This window comes from Myotis nattereri (assembly GCF_964212035.1).
Source record: "Myotis nattereri genome assembly, chromosome: 15".
NCBI classification, from domain to species: Eukaryota; Metazoa; Chordata; class Mammalia; order Chiroptera; family Vespertilionidae; genus Myotis; species Myotis nattereri.
In genome coordinates, this window is record NC_138090.1 from 54,965,191 (window position 1) to 54,983,866 (window position 18,676).

At 59.5% G+C, this 18,676-nt stretch overlaps 1 protein-coding gene across 1 annotated transcript; it reads left to right on the top strand.

The window, feature by feature from the left end:
- The first annotated feature begins 9,398 nt into the window (after window positions 1-9,398).
- On the top strand, window positions 9,399-18,661 carry LENG8 (leukocyte receptor cluster member 8). Its single transcript, XM_081107139.1, has 14 exons — window positions 9,399-9,455; window positions 10,223-10,394; window positions 10,694-10,795; window positions 11,441-11,551; window positions 12,261-12,513; window positions 12,686-12,827; window positions 13,055-13,243; window positions 13,415-13,690; window positions 13,766-13,906; window positions 14,024-14,309; window positions 14,699-14,800; window positions 14,886-14,954; window positions 15,050-15,387; window positions 17,419-18,661. The coding sequence occupies exons 1-14, from the start codon at window positions 9,418-9,420 to the stop codon at window positions 17,579-17,581; spliced, it is 2,382 nt and encodes a 793-aa protein (XP_080963265.1). The 5' UTR covers window positions 9,399-9,417; the 3' UTR covers window positions 17,582-18,661.
- Window positions 18,662-18,676: the final 15 nt, after the last annotated feature.

The following is an 18,676-nucleotide window of genomic DNA, read 5'->3' on the forward strand; positions in this document are numbered from 1 at the left end:
GCAGCTCTCTCCCTTTCCTCCCTCTTCCCTCCCCGATCTGGCCTCCTGGTTGGGTGGGGAGACCTGCCCCTTCAGCTGGGCCTCCTGGCGTTTCTGTCCAGGGCCAGGCTCTGCAGGGGTTCCGAAGGGATTGCTATTTACACACACACACACACACACACACACACCAGGCTCTGCAGGAGTTCTGAAGGGATTGCTATTTACACACACACACACACACACACCAGGCTCTGCAGGAGTTCTGAAGGGATTGCTATTTACACACACACACACACACACACACACACACACACCAGGCTCTGCAGGGGTTCCGAAGGGATTGCTATTTACACACACACACACACACACACACACACCAGGCTCTGCAGGGGTTCCGAAGGGATTGCTATTTACACACACACACACACACACCAGGCTCTGCAGGGGTTCCGAAGGGATTGCTATTTACACACACACACACACACACACCAGGCTCTGCAGGAGTTCTGAAGGGATTGCTATTTACACACACACACACACACACACACACACACACACACACACACCAGGCTCTGCAGGGGTTCCGAAGGGATTGCTATTTACACACACACACACACACACACACACACACCAGGCTCTGCAGGGGTTCCGAAGGGATTGCTATTTCCACACACACACACACACACACACACACCCCTCCCCCTGATTCTAAAAGCAGTGCGCGTGCTGACACAGGAAGACAGCCACCCCGGGTGGGAATAGACAGCCTGGAAATAGGCCTGGGGTGTGTGGAGATGACGGAAGGCAGCTTCAAGGCAGGCGGGAAGGACCGGCTGGTGCCACGGCACCGACCGCTCACAGAATCGGGTCTCCATCTGGCTGAAGGCACTCTACATGCAGCCTTGCAAGGGGAAGGAGGATTTTGTATATCTTGCTTGGGTGGGGTGGATTTTAAAGATTTTTTTTTTTTTTTTTTTTTTTTTTTTTTTTTTTTTTTTTAGAGAGAGAGAGGAGCGTTGGCCTGCGGACTGAAGGGTCCCAGGTTCAGTTCTGGTCAAGGGCATGGACCTTGGTTGTAGGCTCCTCCCCAGCCTGGAGGCTCCTCTTGGCGCAGGAGGCAACGAGTCCGTGTATGGCTCTCACATCCATGCTTCTCTCTTTCTGTCTCTCCCCCTCGCACTCTCTCTAAAAATCAATGGGAAAATATCCTAGGGGGAGGATTAAAAATAAATGAGAGAGAGAGAGAAAGCGAGAGAGATGCTTGGCCAGCATGGCTCAGTGGCTGAGCATTTGAGGTCGGTTGTGGATACATTCCCCAGTGGGGGGCGTGCAGGAGGCAGCCAATCAATGATCCTCTCTCATCATTGGTGTTTCCATGGAGAGGGAGAGAGAGAAACATCGTGTGAGAGCGAAACATTGATTGGCTGCCTCCTGCACGCCCCCTACTGGGGATCAAGACTGCAACCCAGACATGTGCCCTGACTGGGAATCGAACCCACAACCTTTTGGTGCTTGGGAAGATGCCTAACCGAGCCACATTGGCCAGGGCTGGGGTAGATTTTAAACAAGATATCCTAAAGCCAGAAAGTAAAAGGGAATCTATTTGACAAATCATGGAATTAAAAAAAAAAATACTACAAAGGGGCAAGCTGGTAGTCTGGGGGAAACTGTGATATTCTTTTAAAAAATACACGTGGCAAAATTATATATATATAATTCTTAATACATGAATATAATCTACAAAGCTTCCACAAAGAAAAAGGCAACCCAACTTAAAAACAAGCACGTTGAACTTCCAATGACGTGATCATCCCAACACCAGTGAACAGACAAAAATCCATTCAAACCCTGAGTATTAGGAAGTGCAATTTGAAACAATTCCCCCCGCGCCACCCGGTTCCCATAAAAATTAAAGGAGTGCTAACATTCTGTGTTGGCAAGGATGTGGGGGGCTGGGGGGCTCAAACACGCTGCTCTTGAGGCTGTGAATTGCAATCCTATGAAAAATATCTTATGTGGGATTAAAATCAAAGCTGCATGGCCCTACCTGGTCTCGCTCAGTGGCTAGAGCTTTGGCCTGCAGACTGAGGGGTCCCAGGTTTGATTCTGGTCAAGAGCACATGCCTGGGTTGTGAGCTTGATCCCCAGTAGGGGGTGTGCAGGAGGCAGCCGATCCATGATTCTCTCTCATCATTGATGTTTCTCTCTCCCTCTCCCTTACTCTCTGAAATAAATAAAAATATATTTTAAAAAAACAACACTATACAGACCCTGTGAGCTGGCCCTCCTGCTTTTGGGAATCAGTGGATGCAAACAAAGCAGAGGTAGCTGACTCAGTACAGACATTGAGGGCTGTTTGCTGCAACAAAACTTTGAACGGCTACACTTGAGAAACCAAAGTCCACCGAGGAGGACGAATCCATCAAGTCACTGTACCGCGGGGTTATCCAAACATGACAGCGCTCGGCTGGGTTTGGGATTTTAGGACAGAAAAAAAAAAAAAAAAAAAAGGCCTGAGAAAGGTTTGAGGTGGGTGTGACAGACAGGGGCAGGGGAGGGGACAAAAGTAGATGAGGCCCTGGTAAGGGAAGCTGCCTTATCTGCCAGGTGGGAGGTGTCCATTGGCTGCTTCTCGGTCCTTCCTCTCAATCCTGAAACCTACCCTGGCTGGTGCGGCTTTGTTGGCTGCAGCCTTGTCCTGGGCAGTAAGAGGTCGCCAGCTTTGATTTCTGGTCAGGGTGCCCGCCTGGGGTTCAGGGCCCGATCCCTGGCAGCTGATGGATGGTTCTCTCTCATGGATGTTTCCCCCTCTCCCTTCTTCTCTAAAACCAACCAAACAAACATAGTCTTTAAAAAAAAAAAAAAAGATAGATCAATATCACATGATCTCACGCATTTGTGGAATATAATGGACAACATAAACCGATGAAAAAAAACAGAGATGCTCAAACTTCAGAGGGAAGGTAGGGGAGGGGTAAGGGGAGAGATCAACCAAAGGACCTGTATGCATGCATATCAGCCTAACCAATGGACATGGACAACAGGGGGTGAGGGTGAGGGCAGGATTGGGGGTTGGGGGGTAATGGGAGGATATGGACACATATGTAATACCTTAATCAATAAAGAATGGGGGGTGGGGGGGAGAAATTTCTGAAATCCAAAGAGCACTTGGACCAGAGATCTTCCCCTGACTCACTCGGCGTCCGCACCTGAGCCACCCTGGCCGGGGGGTCACTCAGAAACGGTGTCCCCACCTGATGGCCATGTTCATCTGTTCCCTGCAGGAACCCGGATGGGGACGTGTCCTGCAGGGTCCTGAGGGGACGAGGTGCCGCGTGGACTATACACCACGTTGCCTCTCGAAACTGAAAAGCCCCAGGTCCCAACACATACACGTGGGCGTTCCCAGGGGTTTTGGGTCAGGGCTTGTTGGTCCCAAGTGCCACTTGCCATAGGGGCTGCTCCATGCCCCCTGATTATTTCTGGTTTGCAAACTGCAAGGAATGTTCAAGGCAGCTTTCCGTGTGAGGGCCTGAAGCTGGGAAAGGAAAACCCACTACTATTTCGGGGAGCTGGGGGGCGGGGGGGGGGGGATGGGGGAGCTGGGGCTACCTGTATGGACTTCCTTCTCTTGACTGTGCCAGGTGACCCTGGGGCCAGCCCTGTGCTATGGGGGCTGCTTTGCTCTCAAACACCGCCCCCTGGTGGCTGAGACCGGGTCCTGAAGCAGAACTGTGTGCTGATTGATGTTGGCGGGATGTGTGCAAACTACCCTGCCATTCAGGCCGCCTGATTTCCTGCCAGTGACCTTTACTCGGGGAGGACACGGGCCCCACCTTTACAAAAAGTAAAATCTGCCGAAACCGGTTTGGCTCAGTGGATAGAGCGTCGGCCTGCGGACTGCGGGGTCCCAGGTTCGATTCCGGTCGGGGGCATGTACTTGGGTTGCGGGCACATCCCCAAGTGGGAGATGTGCAGGAGGCGGCTGATCGATGTTTCTCTCCCATCGATGTTTCTAACTCTCTATCTCTCTCCCTTCCTCTTTGTAAAAAATCAATAAAATATATTAAAAAAAACAAAAAGAAAAGTAAAATCTTTTGCCCGGCAGGCATGGCTCTGTGGTTGAGTGTCGACCTATGAACCAGGAGGTCATGGTCCGATTCCTGGTCAGGGCACAAGCCCAGGTTGCGGGCTGGATCCCCAGTGTGAGGCGTGGAGGAGGCAGCCGATCCATGATTCTCTCTCGCCATTGATGTTTCTCTCTCTCCCTCTCCTTTTCTCTCTAAAATCTGTAGAGAGCAACTCTAGGGTCACGCAGACCTGTGGCAGGGCCACAAACAAGTCCGAGCCTGGAGGGCAGAGCTCTCCGAGCATAATTAAGCCTGACCTTGTAGCCCTCCCCAATTCCTCCCTAAGGAGCTAATGGGCTGTGGGAGGTGCAGCAAGTGTTGCCCAAACAAGAACATTTCTATACATGTTAACCTACCCTTGTCTTAATCAGACTATACAATAAAGCATCAGCTTGCAGGCTGGGTCTTGTGTGTCCTCATCCAGGCACGGGAGATCCACAGATCCCCAGCAGTATTCTCTTGTCTGTCTTTTCTTCAATCCTTCACCGCCCCTCCTCAGGTTCACCCTTGGCTGTGCTGGCATGGCACAAAAATCAGTAAAAATATATTAAGAAAAAAAACAAAACAGGAAATCTTTTTATTTCAAAATGACAACATATAAGCAGTTTCACTGCCAAGCAAGATGGAGGAACAGGGACTTGGATTTGCCCTCCTTCCTGAAAACAGCCCCAAAACCGGACGAAATATGTGCAACAATGATGGTGCTCAAGACTCTGAACATCAGTCCAGGGCGGAGAGAGATCCCGGAGAGATGGGGAATGTCGAGCTGAGCCCTGAAAGCCCTGCAGCCGCTGTCATCAGAGTGTTTCCCGCCACGGGACTTGAAGGGAGGGGAACTGAGGCACAGCACCTCCCAAAGGCCCCCCAAAAACTGCTCTAAAAAAACAAAGTCTACTTTTTAAAAGTGTTCAAACCAAAAGAAGGCAGGAAAAGACGCCTGGCTGGGGTGGCTCAGTGGTTGAGCGTCGACCTATGACCCAGGATGTCACGGTTTGCTTCCCGCATCAGGGCACATGCCCGGGTTGTGGGCTCGATCCCCAGTGTGGGGCGTGCAGGAGGCAGCCGAACCATGATTCTCTTTCATCACTGATGTTTCTCTCTCCCCTCTCCCTCCCTCTCTCTGAAAAAAACAAACCTAAAAAAAATAAAATAAAATGAGGAGAGGGGAGTAGCTCTGTCCCTGGAGTAGCTCACTCTGTCTCACTGCTTCACTCATAAACTCTCTTTCACTTTAAACTCTAAAAAAAAAAAAGCCAGAAAAGGAAAAAAAGAACCATGGACACATAGAAATGCTATAGCAAGTCAACAGGTTTAAATGTCACCATACCAATGATCACGTTAAAGAACAGTGACAAACACTGCTTTTAAAAGGCAGAGATTGGCCCTGACCGGTTTGGCTCAGTGGCTAGAGCGTCGGCCTGCGGACTGAAGGGTCCCAGGTTTGATTCCCGTCAAGGGCATGTACCTTGGTTGCGGGCAAATCCCCAGTAGTGGGTGTGCAAGAGGCAGCTGATCGATGTTTCTCTCTCACCTATGTTTCTAACTCTACATCCCTCTCCCTTCCTCTCTGTAAAAATCAATAAAATATATTTTAAAAAAAATAAAAGGCAGAGGTTAAGAGGGGAGGGGCTTATAGGGGTGGAACTCCGGTCAAAGCAGGTTAGGGCGGAACCTTTGGCTCTTTCGGGAAATTGTTCAAAATAAATAAATAAGTATAAATAAATAAATAAATAAATAAATAAATAAATAAAAGGCAGAGACTGCAGGCTTAGAGGGAAAAGAAAGATCCGACTAGAATAGATGCTGGGTACAAGAACCCACCTTAAATACAGGGGGGACAAACTAAAGGGACCCTAAATACTGAATACACTGTGGTCCCCCGTGGTGACGACATTCACACGAAGTCTGCGGTCTAGGGAGTAGCCACGTGCCAACGTGGGCTTCTTAGTTGTGACAGATCCTACAGTCAAGGGAGGTGAGGGCATCGGGACCCGGGGCGGAGGGCATCGGGGCCCTGCACCGCCCCCCCCCCCCCCCCCCCCCCGCCCCCAGCCTTTCTGTGAATCCACAACTACTCTAATGGCAACCACAGGAGACGCAGGGATCAACAGGAAGGCGCAGAGCAGCAGAACCTGGGGAGGAAGCGCCTAGGAATGCTGCTCCTCCGGCTGCTATCGCTGCCGTGACCCGTCCTGCACCCGGACAGGGTGGCTTTATCCGGGTCCTGGAGGGAAACACTTGCAAGTTTCGCTACGAGACGTTTAAAAAAATAGGCCTGGCCGAAACCGGTTTGGCTCAGTGGATAGAGCGTCGGCCTGCGGACTGAAGGGTCCCAGGTTCGATTCCGGTCAAGGGCATGTACCTGGGTTGCGCACCCAGTAGTGGGTGCGCAGGAGGCAGCTGATCGATGTGTCTCTCTCATCGATGTTTCTAACTATCTCTCTCCCTTCCTCTCTGTAAAAAATCAATAAAATATATATTTTTTAAAAAATAGTCCTGTTTACAGAGATGGTGCAAACACTCCTCCGCCTCCATCAGCGGCCTCGCAGGACCGGCTACCTGCCCCCCTGTACGGGCCAGCTACCTGCCCCCCTGTACGGACCTGCTACCTGCCCTCCTCTACGGGCTAGCTACCTGCCCCCCTCTACGGACCTGCTACCTGCCCCCCTGTACGGGCCTGCTACCTGCCCCCGTGTACGGACCTGCTACCTGCCCCCCTCTACGGGCCTGCCTCTTCACCAGGACCCCACACCTGTATTTTGCCATCCCCCCCTCTCTGCCCACCTAAGCCGGGGTTGTCTCCGAGCGTGGGCACCCGCTATCCCCTCTGCCGGACACGCCGTGCCGTTTCAGGGACTGAGGGCGCTTCCATTTCCGGTGGGGCCTGTGTTCACCCCTTTTTGCGCTCGTCATTCCCTTCCCCAGGCTCCCCCATCCCTGGGCGGCGGGCAGTCCCACAAGTCCCAGCCACCTTGGTTTATGTCTACAATCGGAATAATAAATGGCTACCACGAACGCAGCCAAAACTCGGCCAAAGGACGAACGCAACGCCAAACCCGGTCGCGCGTGTCCCCTCGGGGCCACCGTCCCCACCCCGTCTTCCGGCTTGTCAGGAGAGCCCGCCCGCTGAGTGCGTAGGCGGGAGGGCGGGCTCAAAGCCCAGAGCGCGACGCCCATTGGCTGTGAAGCGTCGCCCATTGGGGGGCGGGGCGGGACGAGGCCTGCGGCTGACGTCATGACGCCGGGCTCCGAACGTCGAAGCTCAAGGAAGACCGGAGTCAGCCAGCTCGCGAGCTTCTCCTCGGAGGTGGTGGTGTCGCCTTGGCCCGCAGCTGCCGAGTCCCCGGGGCGAACGGCGGAGGTGGGTGTGAGGGGCGGGGAGCCGGCGGGCGCGTCGGAGCGGCGTCTGCTTCCGGCCTCACGCCCCGCGGGGCCCTGAGGCCTTGGTGGCTGTCACCTCAACGGCCGCGGCGCGCGAGCGTCCACAGGGTGTGGCGGCGCGGGCGGCACTGCGCCTGCGCGGGCGGGTGGGGCGCGCGGCGGCGCACCCCGCGGCCCGTGCTGTGTCGCTCGCCGCTGCCCGCCGGTCGCTTGGAATTCCTGGGCCCCCGGCGCCCCTTATCTCCTATTGGCTGGGCGGTGCCAGGGAGACGACAGCGTTGTCCCGGGCGACGGGGGTGGGGGGCCTGGCGCCGGCTGCTTTCCCGGGAACGCGGTGCGCACGCGCGGCGCGGCCGGGGCGGTGGCTCGCGGGCCAGGTGCGGGGGTCGGGCTGGTTCTGCCTCTTCCCCCCGCCCGGTCCCGTCCCCCCGAATCTGCCTGCCGGGCGGCCCGGTGCCCGGTGCTTCCGCCTTTTACTCCTGCCCGGGACCCTCCCCCCGGACCCCGCCGGGCCTTTCCGCAGCCTCCCACCGGGGCCCCCCCTTCTGTTTCCCCTTGAAGACTTTCCCCAGGGCCGTCCCCTCGCTTTTGTGGGATTTCCGGGTTCTCCAGCCGGATTCGCCTTGGCGCTCACCCGCACTTGTCATTATTCCTTCGCGTTTAGGACCCGCCCCCCAGTCCTTGCGCCCCAGGACACCCATTCACTTCCTTGTATCCTTCCCACCCCACCCTTACCCTCCGAAAGGGCTCCGGCACCCCGCGGCTTCCCTGCTGACCCCCACCTCCTCCCCGCGGGCCACCCCTCCCTCTAGGTCGGGAGCCTTCGGGAACCTTTCTGAAGTCAGTCTGTCTGTCTGTCTGTCTCTCTCTCTCTCTCAAGATGGGCGGGGAGCGTCCAGTCCGGGGCCCCCACATCCTCTGGTCTGGCCCTGCCGCGGCGGGAGGGTGCGTTCATGAAATGTCTGACCCATTTTTAAGCTGATGGGTGTTGTATGGGCCTCGATTGTGGTTACAAGCATCCAGCTGCCCCCGGGCAGGAGGAGGGTCCCCGCCCCTGTGCTCAGCTGTCTAGGCCTCACGGCCACCTTCCCCCTGGGCGCCCTCGGCTTCTCCGGGAACACCCCTTTCCGCTGTGTTTTGTTTTGTTTTGTTTTGTTTCTTTCTTTCCCCCTCTGTGTTTTATTCGAGGCTGGGTCAGAGGCTGGGTCTCCCAGCCCGGAGGTGCCCTCTCTCCCGCCGCTGCTCAGGAATTCGCAGTCCTTCCTCACCCTTGGGGAGGCCCCGCCCCGCCCTCTGACCTCCCCTGTCTCGGGGTGCCCCTCCTCCCCTTTCATAGTGGGTTTCAGATCCTCCTCCTTCCCCCTGGGGAATCCACCCAGAGCCCTGCGGGGAGGCCAGCCCCGCCCCTGCGGTGGCCCTTTGGTCCCACACTCTGCCCCGGGCTCCCCTTCCTGCCTGGCTTCCCTGAGTCCATCTGCTTCTCGCCCCCACTTTGTGACATCGTCTCTTTTGCTGCTGCTTGAGTCTCCCGAACGCAGCGGTTCTCAACCTGGGGGTCGCGACCTCTTTGGGGGTCGGACGATCCTTTCACAGGGGTCGCCTAAGACCATCGAAAAGCACATATATAATTCCATATTGTTTTTGTGATGAATCACACGATGCTTTCATTATGTTCAGTTTGTAACAATGAAAATACATCCTGCATATCAGATATTTACATTAATATTCATAGCAGTAGCAAAACTACAGTGATGAAATAGCAACGAGAATAATTTTATGGTTGGGGGTCCCCACAACATGAGGTGCTGTATGAAAGGGTCGCGGCATGAGGAAGGTTGAGAACCACTGTCCTAACGGATCCTTTTCTTGCAGACGGTGAAAAAGCAATCTGGCTCCCGAGGTCCCCCCCTTACACCCCAGGGTCCAGATGGCGGCCAATGTGGGTGATCAGCGCGGCACAGACTGGTTAGTGGGCTAGAGGGACGGGGGGGGGGGGGCAGGGAAGGGGGGTGGCAAGAGGAGCGAGCCCCAGCCTCCTCCTCCTCCTCCTCCTCCTCCTCCTCCTCTTCCTCCTCCTCCTCCTCCTCCTCCTCGGGGTAGGGCCTTGGGCGCCAGGGGCAGTGATGCCGCCGCCCCTGGGGGTCAGGCCAGAGTGAGGGAGCCTGGGCTGCCCTGTGGGGGCGTCAAGCCTTCGGAGCCCTCACTTGCCACCGTCCAGTGCTGGTTTGCAAGATCGCGATGCTTCCTTCAGTGAACCGATTGGGGGCAACCTCCAGCGCTTACTCAGCCGCTTATCTTCTTGCAAATTCCTTATTTTTTTCTAAAACTGTGTGATTATAACCTGCTGAGTGGGGTGTTGTCAGAAAGAATTCCTTATTTTTTCCAAAACAGTGTGATTATAGCCTGCGGAGTGGGGTGGTGTTGGGCAGAATTCATTGTTCCTAGACCACTTAGACCTGCCAGGCACCAGGCCTGTGTTCAGGTCTGCAGGTGTCGTAGCGCTCCGTTTGCTTTATATTTAACAACTGCTGTGCACCAGGCCCTGCACAGGTCCGTTAGGTAGGGAATCTCATGGACTCCACACAAACCGGGTGTCAGCACGTCCTAGATTGGGGGCTTTAGGCTGCAGGAGCCCGTGAGGGACCTGTGATCCCACAGGGTGGGTGGTGGCCTTTCCCACCTCGCCCCCCTCCCCGCGCAGTCGGGACAGCAGCCGACTCTGCTCTCCGCAGGTCCTCCCAGTACGGCATGGTGGCCGGGGCGGGCAGGGAGAACGGCCTGGAGACGCCCATGCACGAGAACCCGGAGTGGGAGAAGGCCCGCCAGGCCCTGGCCAGCATCAGCAAGGCGGGCGCTGCCGGCAGCTCCAAGGCCAGCAGCAACGGGCCTGTGGCCAGCTCACAGGTGAGGAGGCCACACGGCCTGGGCACCCTGGCGGGGGGTCGCTGGGGGAGGGACAGCTTGGCACCCGCTCGGGTCACCGCGTCAGAGTGCCCCCAGAGTGGGGGAGGCGAGGGCCGTTCCGCGAAGCGCCCAGGGTGCCACGTGTCCCCGTCCCTGAGGTGCTGAGTCTGAGGGCAGAGGCTGGCTCTGTGGAGACGGCCCCAGTTCTGGTCCTGGGCGGTTACCCTGTTTCCTGATTAAGGGGGCGTGGCCCGTGGGCTCCCGCTGCCCAGGCTGACGGCGCGGGCCTCTCCCCACAGTATGTGTCTCAGGCGGAAGCCTCGGCGCTGCAGCAGCAGCAGTACTACCAGTGGTACCAGCAGTACAGCTACGCCTACCCCTACAGCTACTACTACCCCGTGGTGAGTGTGCCGTCCGTCCCCGTCCCCGTCCCCTCCCCGTCCCCGTCCCCTCCCCGTCCCCGTCCCCGTCCCCGTCCCATCCCTGTGGCACTGCAGGTCCCCGCCCGCCCACCCCGTGCTCATTGCACGGGACCTCCATCTGCCCACACCACGGCCACGTGTGCCCTGCGGCCACTGTGCTTCCTGCGGGCCCAGCCTCGCCCCCCAGAGGGCGCCTTTCTCTGAGGAGCTTTGTTATTGAAAGACGTGCGCCCTGCCCTGCCCTCCGCTCTGCTGCTCTCCTCGGCCTGTTCTTTCTCAGCACTTATGCTGGGCGGGTGACGTGTGTCTGCAGCCGCGTGTATTTTGAGTGCCAGCTTCGCTCGGGCAGGGGCTGTCCAGGGTCCCACTTAGAGGAGCTGGCACACAGCAGTTACTGTGGAACAGGGAGAGAATTCTGAGAGCGAGCGCAAGTGGGATATAGGCTTGCTAGAGGTTTTAATTCTATTTAACACTTCCCTTAGTGTGAGAGAATTTGGTGCATTCGTGTGGGAGAGAGAGAAGCAGAGGGCTGAGTGATGAGGGCAGGGTCAGGACTGTGTTGGCTGCTGAGCAGCAGGAGGAGGGGAGCCGGCCTGCCACTCACCCTCCTCCCTGCCTGTGCAGAGCATGTACCAGGGCTACGGCTCCCCCTCCCAGTACGGGATGGCCGGCTCCTACGGCTCAGCCACACCCCAGCAGCCAGCAGCCCCCCAGCACCAAGGCACTCTGAACCAGGTAACGCCCAGCCCGTGTCTGTGTCAGGTTCCGGCTGGGGATGTAGTTTGTGAGTGTTGTTGAGCCTCCTGCCCAGCAGGTCCTGCTTTGAGAATGAAGAGGGCAGAGCAGAGGTTTTGAAACCAGGATGGGTTTGGGGCTTAGCAAGGCCAGGGCCTAGGCTGTTGGGGTGATGGTGGGGGCAGCCTGTAGTGTGGCAGCTTATCTGTGCGTTCCCCCCGCATGTGCACCTGTGCACAGCTGCACACATGATCTGGCCTTGCACTTACATGCACTTTGGCGGAGTAGTGGAGCTAGTGCAGGGAGGTGAGGGATCTGGGTTCGAATCCCAGCACCCCCTCTGGGGCGTGAGTACAAGTTCTGTGACCTGCTGCTCAGCCAGCTCAGTGAGAATGGTGACTGGCTTATTACAGAGCTGCTGGGAGTGTGTAAGCGTGTGTGCGCCATGGCTGATACGGTACACATGCTCAGACCATAACCACTGTGGAGGGAGTCGGGGGGGGGGCGTGGCTGCTGCCACTTACCAGCTGGGGCCATGGAAAGGAGCGCCTGTCTGAGCCCATCTTCCCGCCTTCTCAGCCGTGGAAGGGTGGTTAGGAGACCCCGTTCCCCAGGGGAGGGTCATGGCGGGGCTGAAAGCTGTGATGTGACCTGGGTGTGAGAGCAGCCGGAGGCTCTGGTCTGCCCTCAGCGCCACTCCCTCCGACAGCCCCCCGTGCCCGGCATGGACGATGGACGGTCCTACCAGGCCCCTCCCCCGCAGCTGCCAGCAGCTCAGCCCCCTCAGCCCTCCAACCCCTCACACGGGGCTCACGCTCTGAGCAGCGGCCCGCAGCCTGGGACCACGCCAGCCACACAGCACAGCCAGGCGGGGCCCACCCCGGGCCAGGCCTACGGGCAGCACAGCTACCCCGAGCCGGCCAAGCCCAAGAAGGGCCAGCAGCTGTGGAACCGCATGAAGCGTAAGTGGGCAGCGCAGGAAGCCAGGGCGCGGCTGGGCCTCAGCCTCGGCGGGGGCACGGGGCACGGGGTGCAGGGATTGTCCCAAGGCCTCGGGGCTGCCTGGAGCTGGGCCCGCTGTTCCCAGGGTCTGGGGTGGGCCTAACTCCAGCTTTCGCTGCTCCCCACCCCCAGCGGCCCCCGGCACGGGTGGTCTCAAGTTCAACATTCAGAAGCGGCCCTTCGCTGTCACCAACCAGAACTTCAGCTCCGCCTCGGAGGGCCAGCACAGCGGCTTCGGCCCCCAGCCCAACCCCGAGAAGGCCCAGAACCACAGGTGACGGCCCTTGCCCGGTACTCGGCACCCGAGGACGCAGGCAGGCCCTGCTGCTCCCGAGGGCGGGGTGGCTCCCTCGGGGTGGCTGTGAGCGTTCAACGGGAGGGAAAGAAACGCTGGAGTCAGTCGTGCCTGCCTGTGCGTCAGCTCCCGGAGCGGCGGCTGTGGTGACAGGCTTTGCCGGAGTGGGTGCTCCCAGCTGAGTCCCCACTTCCGCCCTTGCGCAGGGGGAACCTGTCCGGGAAGCCAGACGACTGGCCGCAGGACATGAAGGAGTATGTGGAGCGCTGCTTCACGGCCTGCGAGTCGGAAGAGGACAAGGACCGCACGGAGAAGCTGCTCAAGGAGGTGCTGCAGGCCCGGCTCCAGGATGGCTCGGCCTATACCATCGACTGGAGCCGGGAGCCTCTGCCCGGGTGAGTCCAGCCTGGAGACGAGGCCAGGGCTGCCTGGGTGCTGGGCGGGGCCAAGGGTTGGAGCTGAGGCCCGTGGAGGCAGGTGGGCGAATCATCAGGGTGGAGTGTCCCTGGGGCAGATGGCCGGTTGGGTGGGAGGCGTGGGTTGGTGATGTCCTGCTCTGTCCTCAGGCTGACTCGGGACACTGTGGCAGAGAGCCCCAAGAAGAAGCGGTGGGAGGCCCCCAGCAGCCTTCACCCTCCCAGGGGGGCAGGCGGCACGACCAGGGGCGGGGGTGCCCAGTCACAGCGAGGGACGCCAGGGGCTGGGGGTGCTGGCCGAGCGCGGGGCAACTTTGCCAAGTTCGGCAACCGCAATGTCTTCATGAAGGACCACAGCTCCTCCTCCAGCACAGAATCCCGTTCCCGCTCCTCCTCCCGGTCCCCGACCCGCCACTTCCGCCGCAGGTGGGTGCAGGCCCCAGGCGGGGGTGGGCCTGCGGGGGCGCCGGCTCGGGCCTCACCTTCCTGCTGCTTCCACAGTGACTCCCACTCGGACTCGGACAGTTCCTACTCAGGGAATGAGTGTCAACCTGTGGGCCGCAGGAACCCGCCCCCCAAGGGCCGGGGCGGTCGGGGGGCCCACATGGATCGGGGCCGAGGCAGGGCGCAGCGAGGCAAGAGGTGAGTGAGCCTTTGAGTGGGTGGCCAGGGAGGGTGCTGTGCCCTTGGGCCGCGTAGCAGAGGCCTGGGTGCTCGATGCCCGTCTCCTTCACCAGCGCCCCCCCCCCCCCCCCCCAGGCATGATCTAGCGCCCACCAAGCGCAACCGCAAGAGGATGGCGGCGCTGGAGTGTGAGGACCCCGAGCGCGAGCTGAAGAAGCAGAAGCGGGCAGCCCGCTTCCAGCATGGACATTCCCGCCGCCTGCGCCTCGAGCCCCTGGTGCTGCAGGTGGGCGGCCTGGAGAGCAGCGGGGGCGACCCCGACTGGCAGGAGCTGCAGATCGTGGGCACCTGCCCCGACATCACCAAGCACTACCTGCGTCTCACCTGCGCCCCCGACCCGTCCACGGTGCGCCCTGTGGCGGTAAGTGCTGGGAAGGGCGGGGCCTGGCTGGGGGGTGGGCACTGGGAGGGTGAACGGAGCACAGCTTGTGCCTCCGGTCCCTGAGTCCCCAGCACACAGCCTTGTCGGGGGACTTGCCAGGCCTCCGGGCCTCCGGGTCCTACTGGGGATGGGACAGAGGACCCCGGTCCTCACAGGCCCAGGAACAAGGCCGCGAGTGTTCGTGTCCCGGGTGCACGCAGGCCGGCCGCTGACCTGGGACTGGCCCAGGAGCTCTCCCGCGGCCTGTGGGTTCTTCCTCACACGGGGGCCACTAGGCGGGTTTGGTGCCGCAGCCGTCCTTTCAGACACCGAGTTAGGGGGCTGGACAGGGTTGGGAGTGTCCCTGAGCTCCATGTGGCGCCTTCCAGGTCTTGAGGAAATCACTGTGCATGGTCAAGTCCCAGTGGAAGGAGAAGCAGGACTATGCCTTCGCCTGCGAGCAGATGAAGTCCATCCGGCAGGACCTGACGGTGAGGGGCTGGGGCTGGGCGACGGGCTGGGGGTGGGGGTGCGTCCCACCCTGCTGTGGCCTGACTCCTCTCCTTGCTGCCCCAGGTGCAAGGCGTGCGCACGGAATTCACCGTGGAGGTGTACGAGACACACGCCCGCATCGCCTTGGAGAAGGTGAGTGGGCTGCCGGCTGCTCCCGGGCTCCTCCCAGGCTCCTCCCGGGCTCCTCCCCAGCCTCACGCTGCTCCTCCCCGCCTGCCCGCCCACAGGGTGACCACGAGGAGTTCAACCAGTGCCAGACGCAGCTCAAGTCACTGTACGCGGAGAGCCTGCCCGGCAACGTGGGTGAGTTCACCGCCTACCGCATCCTGTACTACATCTTCACCAACAACTCGGGCGACATCACCACAGAGCTGGCCTACCTGACGCGGGAGCTGAAGACGGACCCCTGTGTGGCCCACGCCTTGGCCCTGAGGGCAGCCTGGGCTCTGGGCAACTACCACCGCTTCTTCCGGCTCTACAGCCACGCGCCCTGTATGTCTGGCTACCTCATAGACAAGTTTGTGGACCGGGAGCGCAGAGCCGCCCTCAAGGCCATGATCAAAACGTATGTTCAGTTGAGCTCCCCCGCGTCCCCCCCTCTTCCCCCTCCATGCCTGGCGAGCAGGCCTCTAGCTCGTGTCCCGGTCTGTCCTGGCCCCTTCTCCCTGTCTCGTCCTCTCTCCCCGTCTCGTCCTCCCCTGCTGTGCCTCCTGCTCCCCTTTGCTCGGCCCTCCCTCTGGCCCTCTTCCACCGTTCTTTCTTTCTTTCCGTTTCGGGGTCCCTCCACCCTCTGCTGGTTTTCTTCCCACTCACATCACCTGGGACCCTGGCTGGTCAGCTCTGGGCTCCCTGCCTTCGAGGCCTCTGTCTGCCTTTCTCTCGTGGCTCTCCTGCCGCACCTCTTGCTCTAGAGACAAACTAGAAAACACGCCCTGATCTAGGCAGCTTCCGGTCTGATGGGACAGGGCCCCTTCCCACTTGACTTGAGTCTTCTGCGGGTGCCAGATGTTAGGGAAACGGGCGAGATGCCGGGCAGGCTGGGCCTGTCCCCCCGACATTGGTGTGCCCGCCACGTCCTCGAGAGCGAGGGGACTCTGTTCTTAGGGCAGTGAGTCTCCTGCGAGACGGGGACGTGTCAGGAGGTGCCTTTTGTTGTCACAGTTGTCACAGCCGGGGCTGCTGCTGGCCTGTGGCGGGTAGAGTCCAGGATGCTGCTGACCAGCCCACAGTGCCTGGCGCCCCACAGCACTCATGGGGCCCGCTGTCGGCCTCTCCGAGGGCGAGGGCCCTGGACACCATGTCTGTTAGCTTTCGATCCATGTGGATGGTGTGGAGCCTGGGACGGGACGTTTGAACCGAAGGTTAGGGACCCTCTAGGGCAGCGGTTCTCAACCTGTGGGTCGCGACCCCTTTGGCGGTCGAACGACCCTTTCACAGGGGTCGCCTAAATACATCCTGCATATCAGATATTTACATTATGATTCATAACAGTAGCAACATGACAGTGATGAAGTTGCAACGAAAATAATTCTGTGGTTGGGCCACCACATGAGGAACTGTATTAAAGGGCCGTGGCATTAGGAAGGTGGCGAACCACTGCTCTAGGGCCACGGAAGTAGAGGGGGACATGGGCAGAAACGGGGTGAGGATGCACAGGAGCTGCCTCCTGGCAGTGCGTCCGCCCTCTGCAGCCCGACAGGCCCCGGCGGGGGAGCTCCTGAGCTGCCTCCAGCTCGGGTAGCGGGGCCGGGACTCTTCCTTGTTAGTGTGTGTGCTTGCCTAGGTGAGGGGGGCCTGGCCTGGCCTGGCACTGCCTTTCCTTGGCAGACGGGTCCCTGCAGGCTGGCCAGGAGGCCAGCTCGGGGGGCAGCAGGCTCTCCCGGGCTCCATGGACAGCAGGGCTGGGGCCACACATGGGCTTGGGGCAAGGCCCATTCCGAGTTCTCTGAGCCACTAGTGTCCTGGGTGACACGCAGTGGCTGTGCCCTGGCCAATCAGCTCCGGGGGGTGGGGGGGGGGGTGAGGGCGATGACTCAGCCTATAGGCAGCTGCTTCCGGGCGCAGGCCCCGTGCTCAACAAGTGGTGTCTCCTGTGACAACCAGACTTTCCTGTGTGGGATGTGTAGGAAGTGCTGGCTGACACCTGTGCCCAGGGCATCCCTGAGGCGCTCAGACCCAGGGTTGGGGTCCCGTGAGAGCCGGGTCCCCAGAGTAGCAGTCAACCCTCCCGTCCTGTGCCTGTCCCCATGGGCCATCTGCCTGGCCCCTGCCCTCGGCCACAGTGGCCCTCTTCTGAGGGACTGCTCAGGCCTGGGAGCAGTGGAAGAGCCGGTGAGGCCCTTCCCTCCCCCTCCTTCCTGGCCTCCCGCACAGGTAAGTGAGGGTAAAGGGCGCACAACTGGGGTTGGGGCTGTCAGCCCCAGATCAGGGCCCCCCAAGCTCCAGAGGTAGGGAGGTGGGTGAGGGGTGGGTACCAGAGGTCAGCAGGTAATGTGCTGAGGAAACCCTTTGGGTGTCGGAAGGGGGGCACCCACTCCCTGTTCGTGGGGCCCCTGCCCGCCGCCCGCCTCATCACATTCTCCTCTTGTTTCCATAGCTTCCGCCCTGCGCTGCCAGTCTCCTACCTGCAGGCCGAGCTGGCCTTCGAGGGCGAGGCCGCCTGCCGGGCCTTCCTAGAGCCCCTAGGCCTGGCCTACACGGGCCCGGACAACACCAGCATCGACTGCCGCCTCAGCCTGGCGCAGCTGTCCGCCTTCTGAGCACCGCGCCACGGGGGTGGGGGCAGGGCTGCGGCCCCTCGCCACCTCTGCAGATTTTGTTTTTGAGCCATGGACTTGGGTTGTAAATTAATTGTGGGGAGTGAGCTCCAGGAAGAGCCACCATCCCTGCCCCCGTTTTCCTACCGGGGAGTCTGTACAGAGATTTTTCTACGTTTTTATTTTTGCCTCAGAGGAATGGGATGGGGAGGGGGGGCAGCCGAGGGTTGGGGGCTTGGTCTGTCCACACTGCACCTCTACTAATGCTGTCTCAGTGTTTTCTCTCTCTCTCTCTCGAGCTTGTACTCCAGTACCAACCCGGCACCCTGGCCCATCTCATGCCAGGGGGCCCGCAGAAGAAGACAGGCCGCTCCGCCCGTGCCCGCCGCGGCGGGGGCACCAGCACGCTGCCCGCCGCTCCTCGCTCGTCGCCCATCCGCCTACCTCACCACAGACTCTTGTTGCCCAGCCCTCCGGGGCCTCTGCTCGGGGCGCGGGGAGCCGCAGAGACTGTGTCTTGCCCTCGGCTCCCGCCCCAGAAACGCCATCGCCGCACCAGGCCACCAGCAGATCCACGTTGCCACCTGCACGGAAGACTCCGGAGGCCATCGCGGGACCTCACCGGCCGGGCCGCCTCGTCTGCAGTTGTATTAAGTTGTCTCGTGTCCCCTCCTCCTGCCACCCCAGTGTTTCTTCTAGTTTTTTTTCCCCTTCCCCCCCTCTTCCCCCTCCTGCTCCCTCCTCCCCTGGTTCAGCACAGGTAAACGGTTCCCCTCCCCGCCTTCATGGATCACCAGCTCACGGCACATTTCCTTCTCGTTTCTTTTTGTGTGTTTATTTAAGTTATTTTCCCTCCTTCCCCCCCTTTTCTTTTTCCTCCCTCCCTCTTCTGCCATGTAATTGGAGGTTGTGCAATGAGTTTGCAAACAGCTGGACTGTCAGGCTGCTTTTTTTCCAGATATTCCTTCTCTGCCTCCCCTCCCCTCCTCCCCTCCCCCTTTCTTTCCTTCATTCTTTCTTTGGGTCACTGAGCACGTGTGGAAGCTTGAGAGAAACCACAATTAAAGAGAGAGAGCGAGCGTGTGCTTTGTCCCTCCT